The sequence below is a fragment of the Dendrobium catenatum genome, unplaced genomic scaffold (genome assembly GCF_001605985.2).
Source record: "Dendrobium catenatum unplaced genomic scaffold, ASM160598v2 fragScaff_scaffold_631, whole genome shotgun sequence".
NCBI classification, from domain to species: domain Eukaryota; kingdom Viridiplantae; phylum Streptophyta; class Magnoliopsida; order Asparagales; family Orchidaceae; genus Dendrobium; species Dendrobium catenatum.
The window spans coordinates 186,628-202,639 of record NW_021319093.1 but is presented as its reverse complement, the minus strand read 5'-3'; the positions used below and the strand labels follow the sequence as shown (position 1 = coordinate 202,639).

Here is a 16,012-nt window from a genome sequence, read left to right as displayed (position 1 = left end):
GGCTTGTGGTTTCACGAACGAGTACGCCTGTAGGAGGAGATGGGGTTGGCTTCTTGCTTCGCGAACGAGAAGATTGGAGACGGTGAGTCGAGAGCTTCGAATGAGAATTTTTTTTTTCCTCTGTTGCTCGAAGCCGAAGAGTCAAGAGCGGGCGTCCGATGCGAATGAGGGTTTTTTTTTTTCCTCTCTGTCGTATAAGCTTTCCCTCCTCAAATCTCTGTCGTTGGATCTAGCTAATCAACGAGGTATCTAAACCTGCCGGTTATCAGAAATCGGAACCGGTTCAGCGGTCGGACCACTGGTTCGAGCGGGTTTATCCCGGTTTTCAGCGAACCAGGTTCTCATTTAAACCATAACCGGCCGGCCGGCCGGTTCGCAGTTCAACCGGTTGAACCGGCCGGTCCGGTCCGGTTTTAAAAGCCTTGCAAAAGACCCAACCAAACCCACTAGTGGGCTGCCCAAACTGAACCGCCCAGCTCAGGCTAGACCTGAGCCAAACCGGTCCAGAAATGGACCGGTTCCGCTCAAGCCGAACGGCCCCGTCCCGCTCCGCGTCCCTGCTTTGGCGGATCGAACGGGCGCGCCGGTGCGGCGCCCGTTCCGGCTGTTTCCGCGCGCCGCGGGGTAGCCCGCCCTCCCTCTGCCGGTCGGCGTCGGCAGTGGCCCGCATCACATCCCTATCCAATATCATTTTCGGTTCTTCGAGATAAGTCAAATTTTTCTGAAGTTCAATATCTTTCTGAGGAACTTTTTGACTTTCATCAGTAACCCACTTTCTGAGCATTGATACATGAAAAATATTATGGATATCAGACATAGCTGTAGGTAGAGTCAATCTGTAAGCTACTTATCACACTCGTTCAATAATTTCAAATGGACCAATAAATCTTGGATTGAGTTTTCCACATTGGCCAAATTTAGAAACACCTTTCATTGGTCTCACTTTCAAGAATACAAAATCTCCCACTTTAAAGTCTACTACTTTATGCTTGGAATCATAATATTTCTGTTGGTGGTCGAGCCATTTTTAATCTGTCTCTAATTAATATGACTTTTTCAGTAGCTTGATCTACCAACTGTGGACCCAATAACGGCCTTTCACCAACTTCAAACCAACTCAAGGGAGTCCTATATTTTCTGCCATATAAAGCTTTATAGAGAGCCATCTTGATACTGGATTGGTAGTTATTATTGTAAGTGAATTCTATTAAAGGAATATGATCTTCCCAGCTGCCTTCAAAATTCAGAATACACAATCTTAGCAAATCTTCTAGTACCTGAATCAGTCTTTCTGATTGCCCATCTTTCTGTGAGTGAAAAACTGTACTGAACTTCAATCTCATGCCCAAACTTTCATGTGTACTTTTCCATAATTTTGATGTAAATCTTCCAATGGATTTATGGATTCCATGTAATCTGATGATTTCCTTCATAAATAACTTGGCCAATTTTTCACTGAATCAGTCTAACGAATAGGTAAGAAATGAGCTGACTTCGTTAGTCTGTCAACCACAACCCATATACTATCATGTATTTGTCTTGATCTGGGAAATCCTGTAACAAAATCTATAGTTATTTCTTCTCATTTCCATTTTGGAATTGGTAGAGATTGTAGCATCCCACTAGGTTTCTGATGCTCAGCTTTAACAACTTGACATTTCTCACACTTAGCCACATAATTTGTCACATCTCTTTTCATTCCTGGCCACCAAAACAAAGTCTTCAAATCTTTGTACATCTTTGTGCTTCCAGGGTGAATTGATTAACTGGTATTATGTGTCTCAAATAAAATGTATATAATCAAATCAGACTCTTTTGGTATCCACAACCGCATATTGTGCCTGATTCTTCCTTATTCATCAACATTGGGTTCCTTTCTTAATCTTGTTTGCACTTGATCCATAAACTTCTGATAGTCATTACTTTTCTTCTGAGCTTCTTTAATTCTTTCCTCTAATGACAATTGAACTGTCATCTGATTAATGTTAAGCGTATCATGATCTCCTTGTATTATGATTTCTAATTGTAAGGCTTCTATTTCTTTAATTAATCTTCTTCACTAGTCAACATATTCAACTATGATTAGGTCTTTCTGCTCAACGCATCAGCTACAATATTAGCATTGCCTGGACAGTACTTGATATCAAGATCATAATCCTTTATTAGTTCCAACCATCTTCTTTATCTCAGATTCAATTCCTTCTGAGTGAAAATATATTTCGAACTCTTATAATCTGTAAAGATCTCACATTTACCCTATACAAATAGTGTCTCCAAATTTTCAATTCAAAAACCACTGCCGCCAACTCTAGATCATGAGTTGGATGATTTTTTTCATGAGGCTTAAGTTGCCTGGAAGCATAGGCAACAACTTTCTTATTTTGCATCAACATACATCTCAACCCTTTTAAAGAAGCATCACTGAACAACTCAAATCCCTCAGTTTCAGAAGGAATTGTCAATAATGGTGCAATTGTCAAACATTGCTTCAATTCTTGAAAATTCTGCTCGAAATCATCAGCCCATTCAAATTTTATATCATTCATGGTCAATTTAGATAAAGGTAAAGCAATCTGAGAAAAGCTTTTAACAAATCTTCTGTAATAATCTGCTAATCCCAAGAAACTTCTAACCTCTGTTACATTAGTTAGTCTTAGCAAATCAGTTATTGCTTTTATCTTTTTTGGATCTATAGATATTCATTTTCCACTGACAATGTGTCCCAAAAAAGAAATCTTCTGCAACTAGAACTCACATTTTGAATATTTGGCAAATAGTTTATGTTCTCTCAGCACTTCTAGCATAATCCTCAAATGATTTTCATGATCCTTATCATTCTTGAAATATATTAAAATGTCATCAATAAACACAATCACAAATTGATCCAGATAAGGTTTGAAAATTTTGTTCATCATATTCATGAATACTGCAGGGGCATTGGTTAAGCCAAATGGCATAACAAAAAATTAGTAGTGTCCATATTTAGTGCCAAAAGCAGTCTTCTCAATATCACATTCTTTACCCTGACCTGATGATAATCTAATCTCAAGTCAATCCTGAAAAATACGAAAGCATCTACCAACTGATCAAATTGATCGTCAATTCTTGGGAGAGGATATTTATTTTTTTATGGTCACCTTATTTAATTCTATATAATCAATACAGAGCCTCAATGAACCATCCTTCTTTTTAACAAATAACACTGGCGCACTCCAAGGAGATGAACTGGGTCTAATAAAACCCTTTTCAATCAATTATGCCAATTGACTTTTCAACTCTTGTAATTCCTTAGTTGTCATCCTGTAAGGTGCTTTTATAATTGGATTTGTACCAGGTTGCAAGGTTATTGAAAATTCCACTTCTCTTTCTGGAGGTAAATCCTTCCTTTCTTCTGAGAAAACATCTACAAATTCATTCACTACATGAATGGAATGTAAATCATCAATCTTTTATATTGTCACTTCCAGCTTTGCTAAGAAAACCAAGTCACCCGCTCTTAGACTTTTATGCACTTGACTAAACGTCATCAATGAGGAAATGACTCCCTTATCACATTGGAAATACAATATATTTTCTCCAGGCAAAACAAATCTGACATTTTTCTTCCAACATTTTATGGTAACAAAAGATTTGACTAATCAATTCATTCACAGAATTATATCAAACTCCACTAATGGAAGTAATATCAAATCTGCTTGAAATTTTCTATTATCTATCATAAAATCAACTGAACAGGATGTACTGACATTTAAATAATTACCCGCAGGTAATCTAACACTTAACTCCGGTGCAAACATAATAGGTTTCACATGCAATTTCTCACAAAATATCGCAGATATGAAAGAATGCGATGCATCCGAATCAAAAAGTACTTTAGCAGGTAATTTTGAGATATTTAATGTACCTGTCACTACCTCAGAAGATTCCTTGGCCTCTTGAGAAGTTAAAGAAAATACTCGTGCTGGTGCTGATCTAACTGCTTCACCTGAGGTTTTTCCTTTTATCTTCAAAGCTGATTGATGTAATGGTGGCCTAGCGCCTTTGTACTGCTCTATCCTCTGACTGCCTTTAAATTCCTTGCCTCCCTGAACATTTCTTTGACAATTTATCTTGATGTGACCTAATTCTCTACACAAATAGCACTTTCATGAATTCATCAGGCATCTTTCTGGATGAGATTTTCCACAAGTTGTACAAACTGGTATCACAGGAAACCTTGTATACTGTTGCTGTTGCCCCTGATGAAATTTCTTCTTTTTGGATGATTCACCTTTGTGATCACTTTATCTCTTTCTATCATTATTATCCCGTTTCTACTTAACCACTTCTATGTTATTCTCTAAAAGTCTAGCACTTTCTACCAATTTAGAAAATACTTTTATGCGAAGATGGATTAAAGACTGTCTCAATGAATCCTTCAAACCTTTTAGGAATCTATAACACTTTTCATCTGTAGTACTGATAAGTTGTGGAGGATACCTTGACAGAGCTGTAAATTCTGCTTCATACTGTATAACATTCTTTGCTCCCTGCCTAAGATTTACAAAACTTTCCTGTATGGCCTGTCTTGCAGATGGAGGAACATACCATTCTTTAAAGACTTGCTCAAATTCTTCCCACATAATTTGTTCCTCTGATCTACCTCTGAATTTCTCTAGATGTTTGACCTCTCCACCATCTTTTTGCTTCTCCTTCTAGCATAAAAATTGCTAGAGATACACGTCGATTCTCTGGACATCTCATTCCATTTAAAACCTTCTCTATCATGATAATCCAATCTTCAGTAGTTCTAGCATCAACTCCTCCTTTAAACAATGGAGGTTTTAAACTCTGGAAAAGCTTTAGATACATATCCACTTCTGCACTAATAGAATCACCTGCCTTAACATTTGTACTACTACCAGGAGTGGTAGGAGTGACTAGTGTAACTACAGGTTGAACACCAGGTGCCGTAGATCCCACCATAGACTACATCTTTTCCATCATTTGCATCATCATTTCATCATTAGCAGTTGCATCATATTTCCTGACATTGCATTCATAACATCCATTCCTACAGGTGTCGGATTTATACTGGATGTACGACCTCCTACTGGTGCAACATTTTCAGGATCCTCATAGATCCTGATATGCTGAGATGACTGACCTTTACCTCCTTCAGGTATTCTTTCAGTCATTATATCTGTAATGCTTGACAATAAGAGTTATGCATTTAAATCATCTATAAATACACCTATACTCAAACATATTTAAATAGATGTTACTTTATGTATTCCCATATAAGTGAAATAGCAATTAAACTTGTTACCTAACTTAGAAATACTAAGTTCTCCTAGGCTCTTTAATAATTCCCTTAGATTCATTCTTTTTTTCTTAGACAATTCTCTTAATTATGCTTCCGTACTTAAATTCTCAGAATCTTAAGTCTTTGTTCTGATACCACTTTTGTAACAACCCACAATAACCATGAACAGTATTGTAGAATAAAACAATTCATCATTTGAATGTTTACATAAAATATATCATTAACCTCAACTGGAACAACAACAGAAGCATTTAAAAGTTTTAAACATCCATATAATATGATTACAGAGCCACTAAGGAAAAATCCAAACAAACACTTCATAAGAATGTTCGCATACCTCTAGTTTAGTTTTATAAACAGAAACACAATTAACATCTAGGATAGAAATACTTGAACTTAGTCAGCAACCACCTTTTCTTTCCCTTTCATGTAACAACAGCCTGTAATGAAAATACTGGTGAGCTATAAGGCTTAGTAAGTTATGCAGTTATAATTAGTATTAAACTTGCATATAAAAAATTTAAGAACATTAGAACATCGATAATAATTTTAAACTAGTAGAGAAACAACAAAACATCTCACTTGACATCACCTTTAACTATTACCTTAGATCCATACTGAATATCAATTTTTCTCATTAAAAGGTTTGGCTATTCTTTCATAAACAAATTCAATGGAGTCCGGGAAAACCTGTCATTATCTCCATTGAATTCTATAGAGGTTCCTTTTGCCCCACCTGCTATGCATGTATCATTTCTTTTGGGGTCCCTTTTGCCCCACTTATAAGGTAGTTACATATTTGGGAACCCTTTTGTCCCAACTATCCTTGTAAGTCATACATCATATTTATTGCCAAACTTTATGTTAAATTGATATTCAATATAATTTTATGACATAACTCATACTTGTATTGTTGCTTTTATAAAGATCTTTATATGCTACCCATTTGTGTAAATTGTAATGAAACAATATAGCATATGTTAAGAATGAAGATTCTTTCCAAAATATTTCTAACTAACAAAATCTTTAATAAAACATAACAACTCTTATTTGAAAGTCTCGTGATTCAAATACATAAGATATCTTTCATATATGGAAACTAGGTTAGGAACATCCTTTAGCAGAAAATTACTTGTAATGCATATTTTTCTTGCATTCATGCAAATACCAACATACAATGTAGAAATTAATAAGAATTATATTTAAGACTTTAATTTGCATTACTTACCTTCTAAACGGGTTGCTTCTTCCAAACCTTTATTTCTTATTCTTCTTCTATTATAAGTCACTTCAAAGCCTCATCTTTGCTTAAGGCTTTATAATCGATATCACCCTAAATTATAATTTGCATAAGAACCTTACTGAATAGAACTAGTATAAAAGATTAGGGAAATGTAGGATTCTTATTTTTTTCTATCTTTTAAATTTCCTCTCTTAAACTTCCTTCACCATATCATCAATTCATACTCACCCTGATATCAAACTACAATTGATCATAAAATTTCATATTAATCATTTTTAAATCTTAACAAATGTTTTTACAATGAGTTGCAAGTTTACGTACTTCAATGTATTTCACAGAATCAGAATTACACTGCTTTCACTAGCCTTCCTTCCAAAAAGGAAATGCATAAATCTTCCTTTACAGAAATCAAATCCTTCCCTTCAACAACTGTGCTGAAAGTCTCCCCATTTCCTTCCGGTTACCGCTGCAGAAACTTGCTCTGGCCGAACCAAATTCCACTACATTCTTTCTAGCATGCGGCCTCAACCTTCTCCAGTGAATTCCTAGGGAATTGCTTGTGGAAGTGCTTCCTCTCCAGCCCTTTTTCTCCCAGCGAAACACTAGAACAATAGGAATTATCCACGGTTTACACTCACTAGTGGATAGTGGTCCCCAGCCATCATCTAACCGCCCAAATCTTAAACCGTCCCATTCTAAAGGCTGCTTTGGAATGCTTCCCTTCAAATTTTGAGTTAATATATTATATTATAATATTAGTTAAACTAGCATATAACATAAATCTTAATAATACCTGAAATTTTTTGTTCTTACAGAAGCAGAATGACTTTTTTTTTTTCCTTTATGTTGCGTGAAAGCACTGATTGTTTTTAAGTGCTTTATATGTACATGAAACCACTTAAATTGCTATGGATAAACCACTTCTTTCGCCAATTATCTACAAATAGTTAAGTCATCCAAATGTTAAATTGCAATAAATGAATTAAGTTTAACATAAAAAATATTAATTTTAATCGCTATAATTCAAATTTAGAAACTAGTAATTTGTGGAGCATGTATAAGAGTACAAGATTTTTTGGTGTAACTGCAGTGATAGTGTACTTTTGGGTGTGTTTTAAGTAACCGAATCATCTTACATGGAAAATATTAGTTCCTTTATAAGTCTTGTCCATAGCTTATGAAATGATCTTGCAAATGCAATTTTTATGATGGTTTTCTGAGCATTTTTTATGTGAACCTAAATTGCTTTTTAAGTGGTTAAAATTTAGGAAAATTGATGTAGAACAAACATGTGAAGATGAGTTGTTTAAGGAAATTGCACACTTAATTTTTACTTTATAGTGATTTCGAGCGACAATATAAAACACAAAGAGCGGTGACATAAGCTTAGGCTAAATCACATGTGTAGGAGTTAACACCGTAAAATAATCAATTAGTCTAACATTGCATATATGGAAAGTTTCAACAAGAAATTCCTACACTAACATTAAAATTAATTCTATAAAGGATCCCTCACACAACTCTATAATTTATTAGGCGTTAGCGGAGGATTAATACGATCTCAGTGAATCAATTAAATTTCACAATTGAAAGTAACGATGAAAATAAAGAGTGAGGGAAAGAGTTCACCGAAGGTATCCAACGATGGATGGATTGGTTGATGTCCCACGATCATCCACTATCCGGTTGGGAGGTGTCCCTCAATTGACGGGGCCAACGTGAGGATGATGCGTTCAATGCAGCTTTTCATGGAGATCGACATCCAAATTGAAATCGAAGAATGGAGATCGGAGAATGTCGGTCTGGTCCAGAGAATCCTCTACGAACCAATGATCAACATCTGGGTCAGCCATGCATGATTGTCTAAGAGAGAAAGTAGAGAGTGAGAGGGGAAAGGGATCGGGTAGGTTCGGCCAAGCAAAGGGGAAGAAGGGAAAATGGTTAAAACTGAAAATAATTTCAGATTTAGTGAGTAATTAGAGAGTAGTTTTCTTGAAATTTGAATTTGAAACAAGTGGGAATTAGGAAGGAAGGTGGGGATGTGATTGAATTAATTAGATCCTTAATTTATGGGAACTAATTAATTAGAGAGAGGAGGGGGGAAGGGGTCGACCAAGGAGAGAGGAGAGAGAAAGAGGGGTTAGACATTAAAGAGCTGGGCCCAAGCAATTAAGGGGATTGAATACTTAAATCTGAAATTAATTTCAGATTTAAGTTAATTGGGGGATTTTCCTAAATTAAAGGAGGAGAATTTAAGAAGAGTTTTGAAATTCAAATATTTTTAAATTGAATTTAATTTTCGTCCTAAATTAGTGTGGCTAAATTAAGAAAGCATTTATGGTGGATTCAAATTCAAAAGTATGTGGCCGGCGACTATTGTGGGGGAGAATGATATGGTCGGCGGCTTCAGGTGATGGAGCAAGGGGCCAGCGGGTGGAGGCTTCAAGCCGACGGCCAAGGGCTTGGGCTAGGTAACTTAGATCCACGAATTGAGCACTTTCCTAATATGGATTATGTCAATTTAGCAAAGAATTCAAAATTTGAATTTGAAATCAGATTTTGAGTTGGAGCTCCCTCCTAATCTTCATGCTCCACTTTTGGAAAGAGGCAAGACAATCAATTTTGGATCCATAGGAGGGGAAGGCCGGCGGTTAGGGTTTGGAGTTTGGGTGGCGTTTGGCTAAGGAGGAAGGGGTGTGGGTTAAGTGGAAGGAATTTTGTTGAGGTTGACCGGCGGCTTGGGGACTTGAAGTGGCCGGCGGGTGTTTGGGGAAGAAGAGGTGCCCGAATGTAGGGGAAAGGAAGAAGCAATAAGAAATTACTCTGAGTACTAACCACGAGTCCCGGAATCCACCGGCGGCTGATGGGCGATGCATGACCCTCTCCAAGGGTTTCTGCTCTCAAGATCTCACAAAGAGATCAAGAACAAGGAAGCTGAAATTTTTTTTCATATTCATCATTAACCTAAAATACAAGAGAACTAGCCTATAAATAGGCCTCATGAGAAGAAAAAAAACAATAACTAAAATGCCCTTCGGGTTATAACACCACATGACCACCCCTAGGGATAAAATGGGAAAAAACAGAAATATAAAATAAACTAGTACATAAAACACATAAAAAAAATAAACTTCAAATCGTAGCCGCTAATCTCCGATGTCCTCATAAAAAATGGAACAATTGAAGCCTCAACTCAAAAATTATTATAATTTCAAAATTGATAGATATTAAACATAATTATCAAAGAACAAATGAATTGATAGACTATTCAATAACTATATGTATGTTAAAAATATTAGCTAAGAAAAATTAATGGTGAAGCTTAGATTAAACGGACCAACCGCAGCTTTTTTTAACTACAAGCCCAGAGAAAAGAAGCATGTGTTCACATAAGTTAACTAAAGAAAAGAACTCCCACGTATGGATTAAACTATTACATCAAACCTACTGATGAACTTGCTTCACAAATATCATCGCTGCATCTCAATTCTGTAAAAGATATGCTGAAGGAAACTATGCCTTTTAGTATCAAAGCGTTGGGAAAAATATTAGAGACAAATCCAGACATCAAATCATGGTGAAGCTGAGGCATCTTAACAATGGATGATAGTCATAACCTGTAGCAAGACAGATCCGCATCTATGATGCACAGACACGGATATGACACATATATGAGACATGTCAATCATAGAAAATTTGGGACACGTACATGAGTTAGACAAGGTATTATAATTTTTATATCTTAAAAATAGTGTATAAAATTTGAATTAAGCAGAGTACTAAAATTAATTGAGAAATAAAAAGTCATTTAACAATGATTTGTGCTTAAAATGATTAATATTAGGATGTCGAGAGTTAGACGTGTACGATGTGATAGGTATCCAGAGGGAGATGATAATGTTGTCTAGAGTCGAGCATCCATGTTTGGACTTTGATGTCAAGACAGTGTTGACTCTCATTTGTTTGGACTTTGATGTCAAGACAGTGTTGACTCTCATTGTCGAGATGATGTTGGTCGTCGATGCTGAGATAATGTAGGACAAAGATGAGGCTTTGAGACAAAAATGAAAATGAAAATGCTTGGAGAATGACATATTAAGTATGAGCGATTGATTTGGGGTTCTAGAGAGAAAATAAGGAATTTATTTTTTTTTAATAGATAAACAATTGTAGCGTAAGAAATTATATTGTAAAAAAATCATAAAATATTTAAGACGCATGTCCGAGACATGCGTCTCCAATTTATTTTTAATCGGACACATCTGAACGTGTTCTAAACGTGAGTTTAGAATATCATTTTTTTAACATTATATAGTTTTAACATTTAATGGGAAATTATATTGTTTAAACAATATTTTTTTAATCGGAAATTATATTGTTTTAACATTTAACAATATCGGTTTGCACTCATAATTCTTTGTTATCTTACTCTTGCTTCTTGTAGACATCGTTGATTTTTTTTCCATTTGCAAATTCCTTTATGTGGCTTGTTGTTTCTATTAGATGGCAGACCTTCAAGTTCAACTTCCAGAGATGGATTTGCTGGCAAACTTCTCCAGAGAGGTTGACTTGCTGCACTCTCGATGCAAGGAGATCTTGACATTCCCCCAGAAATTGAAGTTTACGGTATTTAAAATTTTATCTTGTTTTTGCAACTGCACTGTATTCCGAAGAACACTTCCAAGTAAAACTACTAATGAACTCTTTGTGTTTTTGATGTGCAGGAACTTGACAATTTCTTGAAGGATGCAGATAAAGTGCGAGTTAGCATTCCAGAATTGGAACTCTTGAGGCATATCTACTCTGATGCATGTTCATGGAGTCATGATTTCTATAATATTCTTGATAACCTTCCTGATCGGGAAGACCATGAGAACGTTGTTGCAGAGCTTTCTGGCATCTTAAAATCTGGAAAGCTCTTGAGAATTGAAGGTACAGATTATTTATTAGTTTTAATCATCTCCATGTTTATTTTATTTGAACTTAATTCTGTGCCATCATTAACAGTGGATGAATTGCAACTCGTTGAGGCTGAGCTGGCGAGGTCATGTTGCAGAGAGAAAGCTGTAAAGGTAGTGATTGCCTGGTCGAAATTAATGTTATTTAAGATGATTCCTCAAACATGTTTTTGTATGCTATTTCCCTTTTATGCTCAGATGTGGGTAATAATTTATTTAGCTGTTAATATTATAAATTTTGTTTTTTTTTTCTCCCAATAACCATGTTTATGCACTTTTTGAAAATTTGGGTATATTTTCTGATATATGTATGTGTTTTATGAATGTGCCTTTAAAGGCTCTTCAACTTCAGACGCCCCTTGAATTCATAAGAGACGTATTGGTTGAGGCATCTTTGTAAGTCCCTGATACCACGAACCCCTGCGAAGGAAATAAAATATTAAAAAATGAAATGATTTTGTTTATTTGCCTATGAGTTGTCTGGCTTGATACCTTTGTCTAATTTCTTTCCAGATTAGAAATCAAGAATGAAAAATTGTTTTTGAAGCTTTCCAAAGTTGATACAGAAGCTGTTTTATGGGAAAAAAGAGCTAATTCTCTTCTTACAAATGGTGGCAGCATGCCAGAGTTTGAAGATGTTCTGAGGTTTTTGTTAGAAATTAAAAAAAAAATTAATAACACTGATCCTTCTGATTCAATCACAAAATTTTCTAGATTTCTCTATTTTTGAACATTTCAGGGCTTCTAGTCATGTATATGCTATCCTTCCTTCGCTGTCTGATCTCAAGGATGCAATTTCAATGGCTCAGACATGGATCCGTAGGTCACAACCGTTCTTGACATACAATAGACAAGCTTTGGATGATTTGGGTCTGGAACTTGGCATTGAGGATCTAAAGGTTTCAATTATGTCGTCACTATTCATCCTTTTTTATAGGCATATGTTGGTGCTTTAAATTAACATTCTTTAAAACTCTGCAGGAGTTGGTTACACTTTCTAAAAGTTTGAAAGTTAATTTGCATAGTTCAGAAAGACTTGAGATGACTTTAAATGATATTTATGAATGGGAACACCATGCCTGTTTGTTGATTGAAGATGCAACATCATTTTTAGAGGAGGCTTCTAGTTTTACAACTGTTAATCACCTCATATTAAGAATCGAGGAGTTGCTTTGCAGGGCCAATTCTGTTACTAAAAATGGGATTTCCATGTGTGTTGTGTTGAGTGAATTGCCAAAACTTCAGCAAGCTACTTTTACTTTGCAATGGACCTTGAGTGCTCTTTCTTTTTGCACTCGGATTCCACTGGCCAAGGTAACTGCACCTACCTAGGTATTGCACGTCTATTTGTTTTGCTAGCAGTTGGTTCTCTCTTTAATGTTGTCATTTATTTCGTTACTTCAAAGTTGAATGCTTCTTCACAAAGATAATTCTAATTTCCTGGATGTGAGTCATATGCCTTGTATACGTTTTTTTTTAAAATTATTGGTATTTTAACGTTTTTTTTAAATTATTGGTATTTTATTTAATTTATTCTAATAATCTACTTAAGATTATGTACTACCTTGATGTAGTTTCTTCTGGAAAAAACATGAAATCCAGCATTATATTCAAATAGAGGGCCAGATAAATGGGGATCTTTGGTTACTAGTGCCGATGTGGTGTTCTTCTTGTAAAAGGAACCTTCTGGTAAAATTACTTATAAGAACATTTTGTTTACTGGGGCAGAAGGAAAGTAACATTGGGATGTTTGGAAGGGTTGGCTGAAGCTAAGTTGGCAATGATGGGCTACGTTTTATAGAAGGCATTTGGCACACGGTATGCTAAAATTTTGTTTTATTATGTAGAAGTGAGTTCATGGGTTACAGGGTGATTGAGAAAGCAGAAATTTGTCAATTTATCTAAATGAACATTGTGCAGTAGATGTGGGTGATGTGTAGGAATTCTTCCTTTTTTGATGATGCTGAAGATATTGATGAGCTTGCATAAAAGTTTGGAAAGATATATATATATATATATATATATATATATATATATATTAAAGCACTATATCATAGCAATAAAATGATATGAGTACATCAAGGGGAATTATCAATAATTGTCAGTAAAAAAAAATGAAAAATGAAAGGTCCAAGGCTTGTGGCATGGGGCTAATGACAGGGTTCACAATGTGACAATGATATGCAGGGAGAGGAGAGGGATGTCGATAATGACGGGTAGTGGTGGAAGTGTGGTGGATGGAGTGGTCTTGCGAATTTGCAAGATGCTGGTGAGATATGGGCTTGAGATTATGCCTTAGAGAGAGGTAGGTAGCGGTGATTTTTTGGTGAGGGAGTCGGGCCATGCTAGATTTAGGTGAGTTTATATAAGTGGAACTTAGTGGTTGAGCTAGACCTTTCAAGCGCTGGTCCAAGGCTTGCTGCATGGGTGGCCTTGGACCTTTCAAGCGTTGAGATTTTTCAGGTTATGTTTGAGTAGATTTTGAGGATGCTTTACAAAGTTGGTTCTAGAAAGATTACCACGTTTTCCCACTATACCATGAACGATATATATGGGAGGTTTATGTGATACCATGGCTAAAAAACACTGAGCATTGCTCGAAGTACTTAGATTAGAATATTTGTACCTAGCACATCAATTTGAGAGTACATGTGTATTCTAGAGTATATTCATGCACCAAACATACAATAAAACGTTAAAATATGTGAGAAGTTTGCTTGGATGATGAACACTTTCATGTGGCTCAGTGTCATGAGATGTTTGCATTATTTCATGAGAAAATTGTTTGTTGGAGAGGAAAATGGATGGGGGAGAAAATCAGCGTTTTTGAAAAATTTGATGTTATAATTATTATTATTATGATTATTATTATTATTTTTTAATGCGGGTGGGGTGTGTTAAGTGTACTAATAGATTAGTTCCTTTTTTCTGATGGAAAACTATGATTTTTTTGCTTAGGACGTTGATAACCTACTTGAAGATGCACATCATCTCCCAAGTATGTTCGCAGGTTGCAATTTGGTTCAGTTGTTATTAAAAGGTGCAACTTGGCTGGGAAAAGGTGTAAATACATTATTTAAGCCTTTGAATTCTAAACGGTGCACTCTGAAAGAGGCTGAAGAAGTTTTGAGAGAACTTCAGGTAACTCCATGCGTACTTAGTTCCCTTAGACTTGCAATTAGTACTTAGAATTTTAGCAGTAACTTTTAATATTATAACTCTAACTTTTGTAATGGTCTAAGCTCTTGATGCTAACTAATTTTTCTTTTAAACTGCAGAAAACTGTGGTTCCATATCCTGTGATGGTTGCTCACCTTCAAAATTCAATTGAAAAACATAAGTTAGTTTCTTTACCCTCCTAATAAAATTTTTCCCCCATAACATTGTTGTGTTGGTCATGACGATGTCACACAAGTTCTCTAGATTTTAATTCCATTTCCCATATGCTATATAAACTGAAAGGCCATTCTTATGAGTTTTTTCCCCCCCTCTTTACCGTTACTTTGGTTTAGAATTATGGGATATGCCTGATGTTAACTTTAGAGAAGATGGTTCTTGTTTGATGTAATCTTAGGCTATTTTGTTGTGCTAGATTTTGCTATCGATTGTAACAATGAGCTTCCAAATCGGATATGGGACTGAGACTCCATTCTTTTTGAAATCCTGGCGTCGATATGTTGATTAGTCTATCTTTAATTTCTTTCTGCCAACTAGGATTGTTGTTATGATTTGTTAGTTTATTGGAAGTTTTATTTCCCCATTGAGAAAGAATGAATTTGCAAAAATGCGTTCAAGTTTCTAATAATTATTATTTTTGATGTAGTTTACTAAACCAACCAGTTAAAGTTGTGTTAGTTATGGTATCAAGCCAACTCAGGTACAAATTGCTGATTAAAGCATTTCAACTTGATACATGTCTAGGCTAAGTTAAATATTCAGTCACATTCGTGTTAATCAATTTCAATCTTTTTGTTCTTTATCATTGACTAAGTGGTTGTTTGGTTTGCTAAAAGAGGAATATAAAGTAAAATAAAATTCAGTGTAGAAGGAATGTAATATATTTGAAATGTTTTGTGTTTGAATGTGTAAATTAAATGCATGTGATTAATCTTTTTTGTTTTTCTTGAAGTAAAATAAATGTAGTAGAAGGCCCAATGATGGTGCTGTCTACTAGCCGACGATGGCATGGGTGCTGGGCAGTTGTAGTTAGCGGCAGTGACATTTAGAATACACTAAACCTAACCCCACCCCCAGCAAAACAACTCCTAAATGAGTCAACTATGAAGATGCAATTCTTTTGATTTGATAATGTTATGCGTCTTGGAAGTAAAAAAAACAAACAAACAAAAGAATAGAAAAGCATATGAACACAATATAGGGATGATTTTTGTTATTTCTCCTTCAAAAATAAAGCAAGATACAATTGATCTACTATTTGAGAGGTAAATCAGCTCTCCCACGAACCCTAGATGCCTTTAGGAACTCATAACAAACACTAGGAAAATA

General features: G+C 35.4%; 1 protein-coding gene across 2 annotated transcripts in view; it reads left to right on the top strand.

Annotated features, from left to right (window-relative positions):
* LOC110102954 (lysine-specific demethylase 5D) overlaps positions 1–16,012 on the top strand; it is a 104,345-nt gene that overhangs the window by 61,977 nt on the left and 26,356 nt on the right. For both annotated transcript variants that reach the window (XM_020831477.2, XM_028695408.1), the window contains exons 14-22: positions 11,052–11,174; positions 11,273–11,480; positions 11,556–11,620; positions 11,844–11,902; positions 12,020–12,151; positions 12,246–12,405; positions 12,488–12,820; positions 14,465–14,647; positions 14,785–14,846. In XM_020831477.2, coding sequence (XP_020687136.1) covers positions 11,052–11,174; positions 11,273–11,480; positions 11,556–11,620; positions 11,844–11,902; positions 12,020–12,151; positions 12,246–12,405; positions 12,488–12,820; positions 14,465–14,647; positions 14,785–14,846 — 1,325 coding nt within the window. The remainder of the gene's footprint in view (positions 1–11,051; positions 11,175–11,272; positions 11,481–11,555; positions 11,621–11,843; positions 11,903–12,019; positions 12,152–12,245; positions 12,406–12,487; positions 12,821–14,464; positions 14,648–14,784; positions 14,847–16,012) is intronic.